This window comes from Gossypium arboreum, chromosome 12 (genome assembly GCF_025698485.1).
Source record: "Gossypium arboreum isolate Shixiya-1 chromosome 12, ASM2569848v2, whole genome shotgun sequence".
Classification (NCBI taxonomy): Eukaryota; Viridiplantae; Streptophyta; class Magnoliopsida; order Malvales; family Malvaceae; genus Gossypium; species Gossypium arboreum.
Window position 1 is genome coordinate 10,570,922 of NC_069081.1, and position 12,829 is coordinate 10,583,750.

The 12,829-nt window shown below is 32.2% G+C and overlaps 1 protein-coding gene across 1 annotated transcript; it reads left to right on the forward strand.

Annotated features, from left to right (window-relative positions):
- The first annotated feature begins 242 nt into the window (after positions 1–242).
- On the forward strand, positions 243–8,313 carry LOC108479646 (uncharacterized). Its single transcript, XM_017782364.2, has 22 exons — positions 243–914; positions 3,293–3,434; positions 3,716–3,795; positions 4,002–4,088; positions 4,173–4,223; positions 4,333–4,450; positions 4,543–4,599; positions 4,703–4,767; positions 4,955–5,038; positions 5,122–5,172; positions 5,270–5,332; positions 5,426–5,472; positions 5,609–5,678; positions 5,763–5,825; positions 6,193–6,282; positions 6,366–6,404; positions 6,495–6,722; positions 6,815–6,900; positions 7,187–7,235; positions 7,318–7,398; positions 7,515–7,608; positions 7,767–8,313. Exons 2-22 carry the CDS (start codon positions 3,308–3,310, stop codon positions 7,955–7,957), a joined length of 1,821 nt encoding a protein of 606 aa, XP_017637853.1. The 5' UTR covers positions 243–914; positions 3,293–3,307; the 3' UTR covers positions 7,958–8,313.
- Positions 8,314–12,829: the final 4,516 nt, after the last annotated feature.

Here is a 12,829-nt window from a genome sequence, read left to right on the forward strand (position 1 = left end):
GGAAATGGAAAAATCATAGAAGAAAAAGTACCCAAAAGGAATAGTTAGCATTAACATTAGGATATATATATTTTAATTTAGGATATTTATTTAGATTAAGATAATTCGATTTTATAATGGTTAAAGAGGTTTTTTTTATTAAGATTAAGATAATTAGGTTTTTTATTCATTAGATAGATTAATTAAAGAGAGATAAAGAGGTCATTTCTTTAGACTAATTAAAATTAGACTTTAGGACTAGGTTAACATCATCTCAAACTATAACGAATTTTGGCTATAAAAGGAGCCTACTCTACACAAATCAAATGAAACAACCAACACAACTTCCCCAAAATCTCTTAAGTCATTAGCCAACGGTTTTCCTTCTTTCTTTTTCCTACCTTTACCGTCCCACTGCCCAGACCTCTTGTGCAGAACCTGCCCATCTCCCTCCAACGCCCCATCAGCCACTGCCTAACACCAAGCTCCCACTTCTCCCTACCACCACCATTCCTCGCCACCTGTTCAGTCTCTTTCAGCCCGCACCTAAGCTTCTATCATCCAAATATTTCGCTGCCTTCAACAATTCTTGTTGTTGCCATCTACACCGAAACTTAAGGGAGGTTTTGTTGTCATCTACTTCGGTCCCCAAACTGTTGGTTTTTTTTTTTTTTACCGACTGCCGCAAATCCTCCAATATCCTGCTACTTGCTTGTCCAAGGTGCTGTCTACTTCGATTGTTGTTGCCTTCACCACCTGCTACTGTCACCTGGTTGCTCTCCAATTGCAGCCCTTTTTTGGTCTTGTTGTGACACCATATGCCACCAACTGCTGCTTCCATTCGCTATATCTTGATGTTACCATTTGTTTCAAATAATTGCTGTTGTCGCCGTTAATGAAAGCTGCTTGTCTGGCCGCCTATTACTTACTTTGAGGTTAGTGTTTAAATTGATGTTTTTTACGATGGGATTTGACATTGTTAGTAGTGATTCTATTTTGATTAGATGTATTTTAAGGATTCAATTGAAGTCGTAAAATAATCAATATAAATTTTAAGATTAATTATGTGTTTAAGTCTCAATTAATTTGAGTATAAATGAATTTTAAGTTAAAATAATTTTGGAGTAATATAAGATGGATAATCATGGGTGGGGAATGGGGTTAGTGAGAATTGTTGTTAAATGAATTCTGTTTCTAGCTTATTAGGAAATTTTTTAACACGAGAGAGCCATTTAAGGCTCTACCGGAGGGAAGAGTAGACCGTTCACCAAAAGGGGCACGACGGTCGGCTGCGCTACAGCTGGAAAAGGCTTTATTTTCTACACTTTGGAGCGAAAATGTTTTTAAATTAAAAAAAAGTTAAATCACAAAATGCTATTTAAGCTATATTTTTTACCCTTAAATTGGATCTTTATTATTTTCTTAAGTTTCTTGTGAGTCCGTCGAACAACTCATCAAATTTACAAAATCTAGATTCCATTGAGTTTTTTTTTTTCGTTTCTAAACTTTGATTTTGATTTTAAAAATAAATATTTTGATACATTAGTCCTAACAGCAACATGATTAATTTGACTTAAACTTATGTCACACTTGAGGCGATAAACACCTTAAGAATTCTTAAAAAATAATTTTATAAAGAATCTTAAAAGAGAAGAGTGTAAAAATTGAAAATTTTAATTAACATTTTATAATTTAATTAATATGATTTTTAAATTTGAAAGGAGATATGGTTTGGTTACTTTTTATGATGTAAATAAATATTATTATTTAAAAGAAAAGAAAATGATTATTTTGTTAGATGCTGAGGTATCCCTAATTAAATGAGGGCTTTATTTATTTATTTATTTTACTAAACTCCCTTCTAAATTATGCTTCTTCAAGTATGTAGAGATAACGAACTTATGATGTACCATGAACTTCACAAACAAGAATAACAAACGTATCACTAAAGATATAATAAATGAGAACAGTACTTGCTGATCTTATTTTAATATTTAATAAGAAATAAATAAATTTTATACTTTAAATTATCTTCTTCAATATAATATTTTTTTATAATTGAAAATATTATCTTCCTTCAAAAAAAAAAAGAAAAAGAAAAAGATTGGATTGCCAAGGATAAAATCTAAGTGGTAAAAAATACTTTAAATATAAACTCAATTAATAAAAGTTAATAGAAGATTCAAGAAATTATTAGTTAAGGTAAAATTACATTTATGGAGTATTTTTCGAATTTATATTTAAATATTAGAAATTATATTACTTTTATATTTGCATGGAAATATATACAGGTAAAACTTTTATATAATAATATATTAAAAATAAAAAAATTAATTGTAGTGATAAAATTGAACTTTTAAGTAAGTGGATATCATGAGATAAAATTTTAACATTTCTAATTTTTATTGATTTTATGTAAAATGTAAAAAGATAACAATACTTTTTATAAAAATATAATTTATTTCTAATATATAGTTATAATTTAATAATTTTTAATTGAATTTATAGATATATTTAAAAGGATATAATTTCTACATATTTTATATTATCTATTCACTGTTTGTTAAAAGATTTTAGACAAGTCAAAACGTTAGAGGCAGACCAAGTTGATGTAACAGCTAAATGACCTTGTAATCTAGAATAAATAAAGAGTAAAGAAAGTTAGAATCATCATCTTCATTCACATCATGTTTGAAATGTTATATTTCATTATTATTTTGGTAAAGCAAACACTTCTGTACTATTACAAAAACATCAGGTGGAATTAAAAAAGAAATTTATCTTAATTTATAAAAATACTTGTCTTAAATTTAAAAAAAAAGTAATTTAATTTTGTTATCCAGGTGAAGTGTTTTATAATAATAGATAGATATAGAAAAATGTGGGTGAAAGAAGAAATAGTTTTCCTATAGAAAAAGTGTAAAAGAAAATGTTTATTTATAAAGATAATAAATGGATAGAAATAGATAATGTTAAAAAAAGCTGGTTTGGTGTGTTGTAATGGATACTGATAGTGAAAAAGGGTAACGGATGATGGGGTTGACGTTGTGCCGATAGTCATTCCTATTCATTTATTTGACTTGTTTCTTCCATTTTCTTCCGTTTAAGACTGTCTATTTTCCCAATATGCATATGTTACAAAACAAGGTCACTCATACACCGAACTATAAAGAATACAAAGTTGAACATTAATATCCACCTCCTTTTAAGCAACCGTTCTTCTGCCCGCTTTTTGTTTTGGGAAGTAAATGAAGGTGGAGTTGGTATACTATTTCGCTTTGTTGAGCTTTTTGTACTTAAATTTGTGTGTTAGGAGAAGGGCAAAGGAATGAAGAAAATGAAGTACGTGTTGGTGACTGGTGGAGTAGTAAGTGGACTGGGGAAAGGAGTGACAGCCAGTAGCATCGGGTTACTTCTCAAGGAATGTGGACTTCGCGTTACTTCTATCAAGATTGGTATCTGCTCTTCCCCTCTTCTTTATTCTTTTTAATTTTCTCTTATTTTAAGATACTTGAGCACACCCTTCAACCTTGACTACTCTATTCATTTTCTTCCAAATTGTGTACATAGGCATAAACTGATGCTAATTTGTCAGAATTTGCGAAAGCTTACATCAAATTTCTACTTCTTATTGTTCTTTCATCTTCTTCCTAGGCCTAGCTTCTCCATTCCGCTTTGCTTTATTTATCTTCCTTCTCGTCAAACATACACTTAATTGTTTTCTTTTCCAAGGTAGATCCTTACTTAAATAAGGATGCTGGAACGATGTCACCTTTTGAGCACGGAGAAGTTTTTGTCTTAGATGATGGTGGTGAGGTAAATATCCTCTTTCGTTGCTGTTTTGTTTTGTCCTATCGTGACAGAAAAAAAAAAAAAAAAAAGAAAAAGAAAGAAGAGTGTTTAGTAGAGAGGGGATCTTAAGAAAGGTTTTACAAACTTGATTTGAGTTGGGATTTTGCTTGTGAATTGGTTGCTTCTCTTGAAGGATATATTATTAATTGATTTGTTTTCCCGTTTGTAAGGTGGACCTAGACCTTGGAAATTATGAGCGCTTTCTAGATGTTCAACTGACCAGTGATAATAACATCACCACTGGAAAGATTTACCAAGTAAGTTGCCTAAAATGCACGTCTTCTTTGTGTTTCATGTATCTAAACTATACTAATGTCAATTTTTGCATTTACGTGTGCTAGTTTGTTCTTGACAAGGAGAGAAAGGGAGATTATTTAGGGAAAACTGTTCAGGTTTGTCTTTACTACTCAAGCTAGGTTAAAGATAAATACAATATGTTGTTGTTTACCAATAAAGGCTTACACTCGTCCCTCTTTGTCTACATATTCCTTCAATCTATAGGTTGTTCCTCACATTACAGATGCCATTCAAGAATGGATTGAGCGCGTGGCGATGATTCCAGTTGATGGAAAGGAAGGTCCAGCTGATGTTTGTGTCATAGAATTAGGTGGAACAATAGGTACACACATACAACTACAATCTTTGATCATCCATGCAATGTGATGTAAGATTATATCCCATTATGTTGAAAGCAACTTTCTTTGCATGCAGGAGACATTGAATCCATGCCATTCATCGAGGCATTAGGCCAGTTCTCATGCCGTGTAGGTAAGGCAATATTGTAAACAAGTCAAGAAGCAAAAATATCAATGCCCCTTTTCTTTTAAATTTTATTCTACTTCATTTATTTTTCTCGATACTTCTTCTTCAGGTGTTGGCAACTTCTGTCTGATTCATGTCAGCTTGGTACCTGTTCTGAATGTTGTTGGTGAACAAGTAAGTCCTTGAACACTTGGAATGATATGTTCCAATGTGTCAAAAATGAAAATAAAAGAAACTTCTTATAAATTCTAGGAGCAACCTTTTCGAAAGATGATTGATTCTCTTTATGCATCTTGGATACAATGTAAAACAAATTAATCGATTCGCTATTGCACTTCACCATCTTGCTTACTTTGTTCAGAAAACAAAGCCCACACAACACAGTGTTCGTGGATTGAGAGGCTTGGGATTGACACCAAATATCTTAGCTTGTCGCAGTACAATGGTTTGATGTGCTTTTATCACTCTCATCCTCTTACACAGAAAAAGCATGGATGCTCTGTTCTGAATATAGGTTCCTTTTTACAGGCACTTGATGACAATGTGAAGGAGAAACTCTCTCAATTTTGCCATGTCTCGGTATGGAAATTAGGGGATGAAGGTTTTATTTAGGTATCATGCTGGATGTTCATTTATGTGGTTGAAAAGATTTAACTAACTGAAAATACTCTTGTAGGCAGAACATATTATCACTCTTTATGACGTTCCCAACATCTGGCACATCCCTTTGCTACTAAGAGTAAGCGGTTTGATATTGTTTTGAAGTATAAATCCTATGTGTTGCTTAATTTTGAAAATTAATGATAGATATATGTTTTTAATTCTTGGCTAGGATCAAAAGGCTCATGAGGCCATTTTCAAAGTGCTTAATCTTCCAAGGTGTGTATGATATGATCAATTCTTATTCTTTTCTTTATTTTTGTCCAGATATTTAGTTTAAATACTGAATATTGACGACCTTACATCAATTGGGGTCTATGTTGCATATGTTTTATATTTTATTTCTTTTGTGCAGTATCACCGAGGAGCCTTCGTTAATGGAGTGGACAACTAGGGCTGCAATTTGCGATAAGTTACATGAGCCGGTGTGTTGCAACTCATTGTCTGATTCAATCTTGATTTCTTACTGATTGCTTTCAGAGTCTTATCTATGTATGACTAACATACAGGTCAGAATTGCTATAGTGGGGAAGTACACAGGCCTTTCTGATACCTATCTCTCTATACTGAAGGTGGGCCATTAACTACTGTTAGCTTTCTTGGTTGAACACTAGTTTTTCATTGACACTTTTTGTTTCCCCAACTTGTATTCCATGTACGACTGATCATTTTCTTTTTTACTAAGGTGAAAAAACAAAGATACAAGTTTGTGCAACATGAATTTTTCATATAAAGCTGTGGTTCTGTTTGTGATGCATAAAATTTTCAAATAAAATATATATGTGAATTTATCATTACGAAATTTTTTGCATATCAAATAATATATATGAAGCTGTGAGACATGGTTTTTCATGTTTGTGCAATAAGCATGCTTATGTCATAAATACATGGTATGCACACATGAAATTTTCATATAAAATTGTATTGCTTTTTGTGTAGGCTTTGTTGCATGCATCTGTTGCTCGTGGTAAGAAACTTATTGTGGATTGGGTTCCTGCTAGTGACCTTGAAGATATGACTGAAATAGAGGTGAAACTAATTTTACATCCTTCAGCATGTTATGCCTTGGTTTTTACTTGTTTAACTTCTTGACAAAAATATTCCCTTTACAGAATCTTGATGCTTACAAGGCTGCGTGGAAGTTGCTCAAGGTTTGTAACATTTTAGTTCGTTATTGCATTATATGGCTTGGTTATGATAATTTGCTGCTTGATAGTCCTTTGACTGGCTTCTATCCTCAGAGTGCAGATGGTGTTCTGGTTCCCGGAGGGTTTGGTGATAGAGGGGTGCAAGGAAAAATTCTTGCAGCAAAGCATGCACGGGAAAACAGAATTCCCTTTCTTGGAATATGTCTAGGAATGCAGATTGCTGTCATTGAGTTTGCACGATCTGTTCTAGGATTGAAAGATGCAAATAGCACTGAGTTCGATCCTAACACTCGAAATCCTTGTGTTATATTTATGCCCGAGGTTAGGTGTTTTCTTGTTTGTACCTAACTTCATGGGATCGACTTACTTTTATCATTTCTAAAACATATTCGTGTCCTTATCCATTTAATCAGGGCTCAAAAACGCATAAGGGTGGTACAATGCGTCTTGGATCAAGGAGGACATATTTCCAAGTATCGGACTGCAAATCTGTGAAATTGTTAGCACCTTGGACTCGTTTTGCACATTATTATTTTGGTTGTTGCAGATATTAATTACATTGCAAGGGTTTATTTTTTGATGATATACCTATATATTATTAATAAATTATTTCATTAATATTTTTTATAAAAATAATTTTAGTTTTAACTAGGTGACATCCATAGTAATACACTGAGTATAAATTTTTGCGATGGTAATGGGTGAATGGGGTAAATATAAAATGGTTTATCAAGTTGGTCCAGTTTGTCCAAATTAGCTAACCCTTTTATTTTGCATTCCTGTAGATATGGAAATAGAGGATTCATAGATGAGAGACATAGGCACAGATATGAGGTAAGTGACATTAAGATGTTATGTTTGCAGTGCAAACAAGTATGCAACTTTGTGAAACTAAGGTGTAAGTCTGTACTTGTAGGTAAATCCTGATATGGTAGCACGCCTTGAAAATGCCGGCTTATCTTTCACTGGCAAGGACCAAACTAGTCAACGCATGGAGGTGTTGATTCTTTGCTCTTGAAGACCGTCTCTGTCTTGTCTCCATATTATTATTGAAATTATTTGTGTATGGTCAATGGGTTTGAATTAGTAGCATATGGTATGTTTATGATGCAGATTATTGAACTACCCGATCATCCATACTACATTGGTGTTCAATTCCATCCCGAATTTAAATCAAGACCAGGAAAACCTTCCGCCTTGTTCTTAGGTACTTTAATTAGGAATCCTTTTTTTTTTTTGGTTTAAAAAACATGGTAAAAAAGAGGTTTGTTTTGGAAGCCATAACTTTTTTCTAGGCATGTTCAGGCAGGCATGTATTGTGTGTTGTTTGAAACTATTTTACCAGCTTTGTTGAAACATATGCAGGTTTAATAGGGGCAGCTTGTGGAGAATTAAATGCTGTCCTACAATCAGGGTTGGAAGGCCAAGAGAAGGTGAACTGTGAAACTGTTAATTGTCCCCCTAATAAGAAACCTAACCAAAATGGATATGCTACAAAGCCTACAAATATCATAACAGATGCTGTATACAGTTATTGTAACGGTGTGCATTCTTAAGTTTCCTTTGATTTGGTTATAATATAATGTAATTTGTGTTTTTATGTAAAATAGTTATTCTGACGTAGGCTTTTGCTGGCTAAATATACTCAGCCGCTAAGGTTGCCTTTTCTTCTATGCTGCAAAACCACAGTTAGCCTAGTTAGCTAGTTGGATCCTTATGTTTTAACAAGGGTCCGGAGTGCTTGTTGTTTGTTTTCAGTTGTAATAATTTTATTCTTCGCCTTTTAGGAATGGCTCTTTAGTTGCGGTTCATCATTCTTCCACTTGCCTATTACTATAACCACAACATGTTGGTATGTAGAGATAAAAATGAATTTATGAAAAATTAACGAAGATTTTGAGGCGTGTATTAATATCTTTATATTTGCCTTCACTTATATTATGATATGCAAAAGAGTTACTGATAAATGAACCCTGAGGATACAATAAAGCCCAATGCTTGTTTATGTTTTGTATTGTCAGAAACAATTCACTGAGCATTGATTGGAGCATAGTAAGAATATTAATTTCTATGAAGAATTTATGCAGTAATTTTTTATGGAATAATTTAGGAATATTAGAAGATGAAGGATGATAGAAAGAAATTTTTGATTCTCAACTTTTGATGTGTTATTTTGGTGTACCAAACAAATGAAATTTGACTCATATTTATAATCTCATCTTTTAGCAATAAACATAATTATCCAATAGATGTCTACTTGAATAATTATGACTTTGTTATTAATTAAGTGACATAACTTTTGGTAACAAGAGACATACTCCTCACCATGAATAGTGACAAATCTTGGTTAATAACCAAGTGACATAACTTTTGGACACTTGTAACTTTTTAATTATAACTATTGGTGTAACACCCCTAACCCTTATCCGTCGCCGAAACAAGGCTATGGAGCATTGCCAGGCTTTACAGATTAATTGCAGTCATTTCACAACCTTTATTATTCATATCAAGAATCAATCATAAAACACTCATATTGTCCTTTAGATGGACCTTCGAGGCCTAATATACACTTTAGAAGTGAATCGGGATTAAACTAAACACTCAAGAAAATTTTCCCAAAATCTCAAAAATTTTCTTAGGAACAGGGGACACATGCCCTTGTGGCCAAATCGTGTGGCTCACACAGCCAAGAGACATGCCGTGTCTTAGCCTATGTGGGCATTCGATGTGAGGCACACTGCCGTGTCCCAGCCTGTGCTCAAATTAGGGTAGCTATGACTTAGGTCACATGGCCAACAACATGCCCGTGTGCTAAGTTGTGTGTGAAGTGCAGGGGTCACATGGCCAAGTCACATGCCCGTGTGCCAGGTCGTGTGCAAAAACCTGGGCATTCTGCTTTGAAATTTTAAGGTGCAGGGGACACTCGGCCAGACCACATGCCCATCTGCCAGACCGTGTGTCACACACGGCTGAGACACACACCCGTGTCTCTACTTGTGTGGATGAAAATAGGCCATTTTAAGGCCATTTTTCTCACCCTTTTTAATATCAACCAGCACAAAACATATAAATACACTAATATATCCCAACCAAGCAACCAAATCCAGCCAAAATCATGTTTTAAACATAATATGTTATCGCAAAACTCATTTACATAAATTTACCAAAATAACTCCATTCATTAATTTACTAATATCTACTACTAAATTCTAGCAAACAAACATATATATGCATCATTCACATTCATAATTCAAATTTAACTCTTTTCTATTTAACCTTATACGTGCCATATAAATCATAGGATTGTATTACAAAGTCTACCGGAGAAATCTGGATAGTGTGTCCTGATGTGTTGATCCGATCCTTTAATCTCACATTAATCTACAAGAGACATTAACAACATGAGTAATTTCATTGGTTTTAAAGTTAAATCTTACCGAACATACTATAACAAATCATAAAACATGCAATTCATTAACACTTCCTGCCGATCACAATTTCAAATGATGAATTTACTTGATTGAGCTCAATATCAATATCTACTTATGTAACGCCCCTAACCCGCATCCGTCACCGGAATAGAGTTAAGGAGCATTACCGGAGTTACCGATTTATTTATCAGATATTTTATTTCATTTAACGTTCATATTTGGAACCAATTAAAATCAAACATATTGTCCCTTAAACGTACTTATTTTTTTCTCGACATGTTTTACTTGAATTTATTACTCGTCTCAATATATTTAATTTCCTTGTATTAACGTATCAAAGATAATCACATATTTACATGTCATGATAAATATCATTCTCTTGCCATTTCTTCATAAACATAAATCAGGTAATTCATTATATCGATATTTCATGCATTTAAAAATACAATTCAAGTTACACTAACTTACCTCGTTGTTTGTTCATATTTATAATTTCATTAATCCGGTATCTTTTCTTTTCCACGTTCAATTCTCGTATTCGAGTCATCCGGATCTTTATAAATAAATTTGATCGTCGTTTTCATTTATTTCATGTTCTAATACATTCAATTAATGCTCTAAACAAAATTACCATTTTAACCCTAAACTTTTAATTAATGATGATTTCATCCTTAGGCTCAAAAAAATAAAATTCTTGCAATTTAATCCTTATTTCCAGCCGTTATTCTCATGCAAATTGATAACAACCCATGAATTCTATAAGATATCAGAATTTTCCATAATTTCAACACTTTTCAATTTAATCCTTAAAACATGTTTTTCCCCGATCTTGAACTAAATTAATAATTTCATTCAATTTTGCAGTTTTAAATAATAAAATAATCCATTTCATGCAAATTGGTCATTTCTAACATTTTTACTAAATTGCCCATAAAATTTTACTTTTATTCAATTTAGTCCCTGAGCCTAAAACATGCAAATTAACCATACTAGTTGAATATTCATACATATTTTCCTCCTCCTCCTCTCCATTTCACATCCTTTATTTATATAACATGCTATAAGTAACATTATCAATAATTTTACTATTTACTTATATGTATATTCAAAACTGTCCATTTGCATTATAGTCACTAAATTATATATATCTTAGGCTGAAGAACTCAAAATTAAGATCCGCTAATTTTATATGAAACTAGACTTACGTATATTCTTACCATAAAATTTTTAGAATTTTTGGTTTAGCCAATAAGTACAGTTTATTCTTTAAATTCACCCTTTTTCTGCTATCTGACAGTTTCAACCCTTCTTTACTAAAAGTTAATTATCTCATTGTACAAGATTCAGATGATGTTATCGTTTGTTTCTATTGAAAATAGACTCATTAAGGATTTTAATTATTTTTATCCAATTTTTTATGATTTTCCAAAGTCAGAAAAAGGGAACCCAAAATCATTCTGACCTTGTCTCACTAAATTTATTATATCTCACAATTCACGATTCCATTGCTTACACCGTTTCTTCTATAAGAAACTAGACTCGATAAGATTTAATTAAATATTTTTTTCATCCTCTAATTATTTTTCCACAATTTATGGTGATTTTTAAAAATTAACCTACTGCTGATGTCCAAAACTGTTTTAGTGCAAGATATTTATTTACCATGTTTATAACATCCTTATTTTCTTTCTCTGCACTATTTCTCATTACTTTCTCTTATTTTCTCTTCACTAACATATCAAGAACATAAGACCATATATAAGAAAACTCTATATTAACATCAATTCCATGCTTTTTCAATAATATTAATCTTAAAAATGTATTGAAATCTTGATATTCTTACCTTGTTCCATTGATTTCAATCTTTAACTTGATTTTCTCTCTTCTCTATCTTCTATTTCTTGAATCTAACTTAATATTGTAGCTCCCCATAGTCTCCTTGTGATCTTTCTCTCTTGATGACTATGGAAATTCTTTTGATTTCTAGGTGAAAATGGTAGATTTTTGGTGAAAGGACCAAATTGTAAAGAAAGTAAAACTTTCTTTCTTTCTCTCTTCTTCTCACGTTAGTTTGCATGGGAAAGATAATAGATGGTGTGTGTGTGTTGTTTTTTCCACACACACACATATATATATATATATATATATATATAGACTAAATAAAATAATAAAATATCTTATTAAAATATTAAATAAATAATAATTATCTAATTAAATAACTATAAAATATCACCAACATCATCATTACTTTCTAGATTTCTCTCTCTTCCAATTGACCATTTTGCCTTTCGTGATCTTTTAAAATTCTATTCTTGAGTCATCACTTAATATGGTAAAATTACAATTTAGTCCCTCATAATTCTTCACCTATTCAATTTGGTCCTTATTCATCAATTTTTCTTGGTTTCTAGATCATTCTACCCTTAAAATATTTGCACTATTAGTTCTTAAACTTTTCATATTTACACTTTAATCCCTCAAATTTTGAGTATTTACTTTTGGGCCATAAAACTTTTCTCACTTTTACAATTTAGTCCTTTCTTGAATCAATATGTCATAATATACTTCCCAGTGACATAACTCAATTTTCTCTTCTTGTCACTTTATTTCCTTATTTTACTGTATTAAGGATAATATCTTACTGTAGAAATTTTCAGGGTGTTACAACTTCAATTCTATCACTTTAATCTATATGACACTTACCAATCTTTGTCAAATTAGAGAACGCATTATGGAATTGAGTACATCGTTTTCTTGATGCCATAGTCCAACTATGGTCTTACACATATATTGCTATGGTCTTACACTCGTAATGCCATAACCCAGTTATGGTCTTATCATTAGGATGTCATAGCCCAGCTATGGTCTTACACTTATACACATACTGCCAAGGTCCAACTATGGTCTTATGTTCACGGTGCCATAACCCAGTTATGGTCTTTCCACTGAAATGGCATAGCCCAGCTATGGTCTTACATTTAAATATTGCCATGGTCC

Bases quoted from the DNA above. Each gene is read 5' to 3' on its own strand.
- LOC108479646 (XM_017782364.2), top strand. From the start codon at position 3,308: ATGAAGAAAATGAAGTACGTGTTGGTGACTGGTGGAGTAGTAAGTGGA. The intron at 6,283-6,365 runs GTGAAACTAATT...TTCCCTTTACAG, and splicing joins AAGATATGACTGAAATAGAG to AATCTTGATGCTTACAAGGC. The intron at 6,405-6,494 runs GTTTGTAACATT...TTCTATCCTCAG, and splicing joins CTGCGTGGAAGTTGCTCAAG to AGTGCAGATGGTGTTCTGGT.